The sequence below is a fragment of the Poecilia latipinna genome, unplaced genomic scaffold (assembly GCF_001443285.1).
Source record: "Poecilia latipinna isolate Pla-1442-1.1 unplaced genomic scaffold, P_latipinna-1.0 Scaffold529, whole genome shotgun sequence".
NCBI lineage: Eukaryota > Metazoa > Chordata > Actinopteri > Cyprinodontiformes > Poeciliidae > Poecilia > Poecilia latipinna.
This window is the reverse complement of record NW_015113145.1, coordinates 337,835-345,213: the sequence shown is the minus strand read 5'-3', so window position 1 is coordinate 345,213 and position 7,379 is coordinate 337,835. Positions and strand designations below refer to the sequence as shown.

General features: G+C 39.4%; 1 protein-coding gene across 1 annotated transcript; it reads left to right on the top strand.

Annotated features, from left to right (window-relative positions):
• Positions 1 to 548: 548 nt before the first annotated feature.
• vgll3 (vestigial-like family member 3) lies at positions 549 to 4,452 on the top strand. Its single transcript, XM_015040818.1, has 4 exons — positions 549 to 967; positions 2,662 to 3,022; positions 3,112 to 3,663; positions 4,377 to 4,452. Exons 1-4 carry the CDS (start codon positions 698 to 700, stop codon positions 4,415 to 4,417), a joined length of 1,224 nt encoding a protein of 407 aa, XP_014896304.1. The 5' UTR covers positions 549 to 697; the 3' UTR covers positions 4,418 to 4,452.
• Positions 4,453 to 7,379: the final 2,927 nt, after the last annotated feature.

Below are 7,379 nucleotides of genomic sequence, written 5' to 3'. Positions count from 1 at the left end.
GTCCTCATATGAGGACGCGGGGTCTCAGGAGGTTAATATTATTTTAGAACTGGAAAAGAGTAAAGTTGGATTTGAGGCCATTGGATTTGAGGTGTTTTGGAGCTGAACATACCACAGTATAAATAAGTCACCACCAACAGTGATTTTCTTGTTAACCACTGCCCACCACATACACCTCAGTTCCTACTGAGAGTTAAATTCCTTGAGTGACAGAGTGCTCCAGAAACGCAATCTAAAAAAATCTAAATTTCTGAGGTGCTTCATTTTGAGCTTTAATTTTTGTATACCACAATCATCAAATCTAACAGACACAAAAGCCGTATAATAAATGAGTTGCACTTTTTGATTTGCATTTATGACATAAACTGTCTGACAATATTCTTAAAAGTTGAGCTGCACCTGTCCACTTTGCTGAGTGGAAACCCGCAGTGTCAATGCCAACAGTTTAGAGATTCTCTATCGCAGGCCCTTCCCCGGTGGGCGTGCGTAATGGCCACAGCCCTCTCTAAATATAACTCCCCTTCAAAACAGAAGGAGAGAAAAAGACAGAACGGAATTCGTTCTCGATCAAAAGCAATCTGGGAAGTTGTCAGGAAAGAATGTTCCCGGATATACCGTGAGTCTTACACCGTTTAGATTCATTTCATAGCCCCGGGTGGTGCTGGTGGAGCGCACAGCAGGGAGGCGCATTGTTTGTATGCAAACTGGACGGCATGGCCATTGTATGCGATTGGGCATATATGGAGCCGCTGCAGGCTCGGAGGACACCGCCCGTCTAAAGTCTCAAGGAGAGTTGTTCTCGGCTCTTTTCTTGCTTTCATGTGACTTTCTCTATCTTTCGAAAGTGATTGGCTTCCTCGCTATGAGTTGCCTGGATGTGATGTACCACCAAAGCTATGGAGCGCACTACCTCCCCGCAGCTGCGTACAAGGCGACATACTATAACCACCATCAGCAGCAACAACAGGTGAGACGCTGATACAAGTACTTTTTTTTTATTTGCGCAAGAGACAAGGGCTTTTATTTACTTTCTCTCGGAGTTTTAATTCAGATTTAAGAAAATCATTATTTCCTGAAAAGCTAATGGGGATTTAAGATCTGAATTTTATAATCGTGACTATTAAGCTTTGAAAAGCTAAACTAGGAGTAATACAGGCAGCATCTTCATATCTGTCGCCTTTGATTTATTTGACTTTTCAATGATTAAATTCCAATCTAGGATTCTGTATTCACTTCAGGTCAGGCGTAATGACACAGAGCGATTAATCCTGCGGTCAGACAGTGATGTAATGACAGCCAGTCACTCACATAGGAATGTGGACCATAGCATGACAAATAGCTGGAATGCAGTTTGTGAATAAAAAAAGTTATCTTCACACGACTCCTAGATTGCTTTAGTAAAACAAGTTATTAATGGCAGACACTTCTCCAAAAAAGTTTGGTTAGGGTTGGTTGATATTCTTGAGATGTGACACCAAAACCAAAAGCTACGACAGAATTTCAGAAGTTTGTTAAAGTTTATTTTAAAAAATAAACGTGTTTGTCTTTTGAAGTTTTTAAAACTTAAATTCATGTTTTCGAGTTTCTGACACGTGCAAATGTTAGTGTCAATCAGTTTATAATTCTGTTGCTCTCCTAAATTTATGACATAAATAAGTGATCCTGTCATCTTTTAGGCGACAGACCAACAGTCAATGACATAAACTGGAATAATGAAGGACAAAAGAGAAAACACATTAACATCAACAAATACATATTACCACTCACCAAAGTTTGCCTTTTTCTTTTTTTAATTAAAGCTAAAAAAAAAAAAACATCCACTCAAAACTGTCTTGCAGTGTTAATAGGAGTGTACATTAAGACTGCATATTATATCCCAAAATTTTTAAGAAATTGTATTTAATAAGTAAGTGTATACATTGTTGATAGTGCACATCAGAACACAATGTGTGTTAGACATTAGGCTCAGCAGTTCATGCTTTACTTAACAACAAGACATACAGCCTGTTGATTGAAGGGTCACTGCAGTAGATCCATAAATTATAGAATGCAGCACCAAATATGCTAATGGCCAATGAGAGTATTGGGAACATGGTAATAATAGTTGAGAGGCAAAGGTGTTAAAAAGTGTAAATATTTTCCATGATGAAAAAAAAACAACAACATTGCAGCATGTTGCAATATTTGAAAACTTCACCATCACTTGATTTCCCAATATCATTACTTCATTGTGGACTTTGCCCACCTGACCCCTAACTGGTGGTGTGACTTGAATATGTTATGTTGGTAAAATATTCAAGTTTATTCCACTTATATTAGCACCACAGAACATTTTAAATCTATTCTGTCTATAGTTTTCAAGGTCTAGACCAGTGTTTCTCAACCCTGGTCCTCACCGCCCCACCGCCCCCCACCCCCTGCTCTGCATGTTTTAGATGTGCCTCTTTTCCAGGACAGCTAATTCAAATGATTGCATGACCATCAAGTGCTGCAGAATCCTGTTAATCTCCCAGAGATACAATTCAGGTGTGTGGCAGAAGGGAAACACCTAAAACATGCAGGACGGGGGGGTTGGTGAGGACCAGGGTTGAGAAACACTGGTCTAGAACTAATTTGTTTGTCTATACATTTCTTTGTCTTTTTTTTGGTTCTCTCCTCCAGAGAAAGTTAAGTGCTTACAACAAGATGCAGGAGTGTACAGAGCAGCAGGAGCCACCTCAGGGAGGAATGAGAGGGATGTTGCAGAACAATCGGGGTGTTCAGCAGAGTCCTGCAGCAGCAACTGTTGAATCAAGTCCTAGATCCTCTGCTGAATCAGAGTTAAAGGACAGTACTCAACCAGCTGAGGCAGAATACTTGAGCTCGCGGTGTGTGTTGTTCACCTACTTTCAAGGCGACATTGGGGACGTTGTGGACGAACATTTCTCCCGTGCTCTCAGTCAACCCAGTTCCTTTAGTGTTGAGAGCAAGCCCATTAGAGTGACTCAGGTCACTTGCACAGCCACTAACAACCTATGGAAAGGTAAGAATATAAAGTTTCTCACTGAACAAAAAAGAAGATGGGGAAAACAAATCCTATGGCTTTGTGTTAACATTTTTTGACTGTTTTAGATGGTGGTTCCCATCCTGATGGTCAGGGCACTTCATCTTGGAGCAGTCCTTTCCCACCTCAAGTCAGTTCCTGTCTGGCATCGGTTTCCTCCTCAGTCCACCCAGAGTTCTCCTCCAGCCCTGTTTCCTTCAGTCATCCAGATGGAGCGCTGTGGGCCAGCCATGTGCTTTCCCAAGCCAGCATCCCATCTCCAGCTTCACTCTCTGACAGCTGGACCTACAGTCTGAGTCCCCAGGCCACAAGTGGCTATCCTAATGTTCATGATGTCTACCACTCGCACCCACGGTCCCACCCCCACATCCACACCAGGCACCATCACTCCATGCTTCATTCGTACTCACCCCACAGCCCAGCTTTGGATCCCAGATTCAATGCATTGCTGCTGCCGGGCGTTAGGAGCCAAAGTCAAGCTGCCACCAGCCCTGGTAGCTCCCCACACAGTGACGGGGGCAAAGCGGAGCTAGATCTCGGTAGCAACAGCCCTATCTCTGCAGCCTCTGTCTCCTGGACCCCTCCGGCCCTGCATGGATCACTGGAGACTTACGACTCAGGTATTTTAAAACAGCCCATCTATTTAAAACATAATTTGAATTGTTAAAACAACCTGGTTAACCTTCCCTGCTCTCAGGTTAGGCAGCCAGCCCAACCTGCCCGAATGGAAATTACCTCAGGCTTGTACTGACAATGATGCAGTGGCGACCTGTCACGACCCCTCAGATAATGACAAAAGACTACTAGCTGTAGAAATAGAAAAACTCTTTTGTTGGTGCAAATCTTTTTGGCTTTTACTTTAATGTGAGACCAAGAGCTTGATTTTTGATCCACATTAGTGAATGTTAAATGTTTCAGTTTGGCTGGAAACTTGCAAATTCTGTTGCTGCTTTCTTAGCCAAACACTATTCAAGTTACTACACAGTTTCTTTGGTAAGGGTTGCTGACTATCAATTTGTCTTATTAGCTGGGACCTTTTAGTCAGCTTTAAGTGCACTAAGAGTTCATCAAACCTAAACCTATAGATTTTGTGTGAAACTAATTTGTGCAACAAAATCAAATGTGGTAAGTTCTGAAGATTTCCCAAGTCTCAGTTTGGAAAGTCTCCTGTCAGACTTGCCATTGGATTACTTGCCTGATCTTAATGTATTATACCAGACTTTGTTCAGCTCAGAATCAGACAGGTGGCCCCAACAATTTCTTACTTGGACACTAATATGTGCAATTGGTAATGGAAAGTAAAACAAAAAAATCTCCTTTTTTTTCTCTGCAGCTATTGATCAGACCAAGATGAAGACATCCATTTGGTTCTAGTGGATGAGCTTAAGACGGACTATCTGCTCACACCAGAAAAGGACTAACTATGTGACCTTATGGCTGCATGACCAGCACTGTAATGCAAAATGTAGATGAAGAACACTACCTACAGTTTCATTTATGTACGAGTCCTCACAGTCCTAATAAAAATGAACTCAGGCTTGTACTGGTGTGACAACGATGCAGTGGCGACCTGTCACGACCCCTTAAATGATGACAAAAGACTACTAGCTGTAGGAATAGAAAAAACTCTTTTGGTGGTGCAAATCTTTTTGACTTTTAATGTGAGACCAAGGAGTTCTGTTTAAAGAGCTTGATTTTTGATCCACGTTATTGGCGCATTGTTAATGTTTGTTACTGTAAATTCCTTGCTGCGTGTGTGTTGTTTACCATGCTAAACTGTTATTTGGTGAATGGTGTACGAAAACTGTTGCTTAATTGACTTCTATGCTTATTTGTCTTCAGAAATGTGTAATTCAAATACAGTTGCTTTATGTTGAATATAATAAATTAATAAAAAAAATTAGAAAACGTGTCTTTATTTCAGTAAAGCCTAAAAAAAAAGCAAACAAGGAAACCTGTCTAAACTAGGCTAAATCAGCTCATTGCTGACAAACACTCTTGCAGGGAGTTTGCTGCATTCCAAAGGCAGTTATTGTACTGAAAACATCCACACACATTTCCAGACTGGGCACAAAAGAATGCATTTCCTGTCTGGATAGGAAGTTTGTTAGGCTGAACCAGACTACTCGCGTGCACAGACACAAACATGGAAATACAGTGGTTGGCTTTGGTTGCAGTTAGCTAAATACATTACAATAATTCAGCATTAAAAAAAATCTTCATGCATGATCTTGGTCTGAAAAGAAAGCTAAGGCATGTAAAATTACTACAGAAGTGTCGGACAGTGTTACCATGTCAGTATAACTACTGAACGAGGAAAATGAAAAATATATCTTAAGTCTATCTAGGAAATATTTTAGTATCTGAATAATGTAAACTCTATATACAAATGTAATCTGCAACTTTACCAATATTTTAACAGATATGAAAGCACTTTTTAATTTTATGTGGTTAACTTTTTTAAGATAGGAAAACTGATTTTCACTGATATAATGCTTCAGCTATCTATGTCATCCATGTGCAACTCCTTTTGAAAGTTTACTCCTAACTGTATAATCTGCCTTCAGTAAGACTGAACATGACCTTTGACTCCAATTTAAAATATATAGACAAAGCATCAAAAAGAGAAACAGAAAAAAAGCATTCAGTCATTGTTTACTGATACAATTAGGGATATTTTTTACATTTTGATTTTCTTTGTTGGTACAGACAGAACAGCATACATTGCGCACATCAATGCTAAAGGTCTTTGAGGCACAATCCAGGTACATTTCTCTATTAGTTGGTTTAGATGACAGAAAGCTTTTTGAGTGAGGAGTCGAGAGATGACATGTAATATCCCAGTAGAAAAATGACAAATAATACAGAAGAAGATATTATATTACCTACTTCACTCTAAAAACTCATTCATCTTTCACGTTGGTGATATTGGTGATACATAAAGTAACCCCGAGTTGGAGAGAAGGGCAAACATTAGCAACGTTTTTTAGAGTTGGATCTTTTGAGGTATTCTGACTGGTGCTTCCTGGTCTCTGCATAGTGAATTTGTGCAGTAAGCATCTTCAAAACTCCTAATTTTCGAAAGCCAACTGACTGTTCTATTGTATGACGGCATGTACAACAAAATGACTGCTTTGATAAGATATGAATCTCTTAATTGACGTTAGATTAAGTCCCCAGCAGCTCAGTGTAAATCAATATGAAGTTCCCTGGTGTGACTGAAGCACATCTACTGCATGTGTTTTCTTTTTCCATGAGTGGCCTGACCAGGTGGTATGACCAGCAGTACCAACCCAGCAACATTCCAGCCTCAGCTCCCACGTATCTCATTCTTCATCTCCACTAAACAGTGGGACTTTAAATCTGGAACACAGCAGCTGCATGTCCAGATGGAGAATCAACAAATCTTAATGCACTGGAAGGAAAAGACACGTAGCTGAAGGGAGAGGACACATTTAAAAGTTAGCTGTTTACTGTTCTGAATTCTCTTCAGTTCTCAAGAATATGTTTATAATGTTGGCATTCCGTTGTTATAATTCTCCCAAACACAAAGCATTAGATAACAAAAAAACACATTCTGTGAACGGTCAGTTAAAAACATAATTCTTTTATGGATGGAGCCTGTGCAACACTGAAACCGTGTTCATGTTAAGTTTCATGTTTCTTCATGCTTTAGACAGACATGCTTGTTAAATGACAAAGAAAACCACTGGCACAAATTTTTACAGTAAATCAAGAAAAGCATAGATTTGATATAGATGTCTCACATTTTCTCACAGGAACATGTTATGCTATAGAGTGGTCAGTGGGTAGAAGCAGCCGAAATGGTACTTTTCTGCATGCTTTGGCTCCTCAGACAGTTTTACAAGAGTGTGTGTATGCATCAGGTTTTAACTTATCCACAATAACAGTGTTCTTGTTCCACAAATGTATTGCATCTATTTTCCTATAACATTCTTTTAACCATTAAAGATGACACTCAGATTTCAACAGGACTGTCGTACTTCTATAAAAGATTACATTTTACCACCTGAAAGAAAACAGTATAGTAAACAGATTAATAGTTTGTGAGTGTAAATGTGGAGGGATCCATTAAGCATGACTGATAGTTGTTAATAAAGTTGAAAAGTTTGGATGGCAGTGGTGTTAAAGAAATCTTTTGCTCACTTGTTTACAGGATCCATTATAGTCAGATTTTCAAAACAAAATGTAGTTCAAAACCCTTGAAACAATTTGCTTTAGAAATTGTAACAGTCCAATAGTGTGGAACTCATGTCTAAAAGTCTTGTTATATAAAAAAAGAAACAATAATGACCACTTTTCTTACTGTCTTTGT

Excerpts from the sequence above, each read along its gene's own strand:
- vgll3 (XM_015040818.1), top strand. The coding sequence starts at position 698 with ATGCAAACTGGACGGCATGGCCATTGTATGCGATTGGGCATATATGGA. Across the intron at positions 968-2,661 it reads ACCATCAGCAGCAACAACAG|AGAAAGTTAAGTGCTTACAA; the intron begins GTGAGACGCTGA and ends TCTCTCCTCCAG. Across the intron at positions 3,664-4,376 it reads ACTGGAGACTTACGACTCAG|CTATTGATCAGACCAAGATG; the intron begins GTATTTTAAAAC and ends TTTTCTCTGCAG.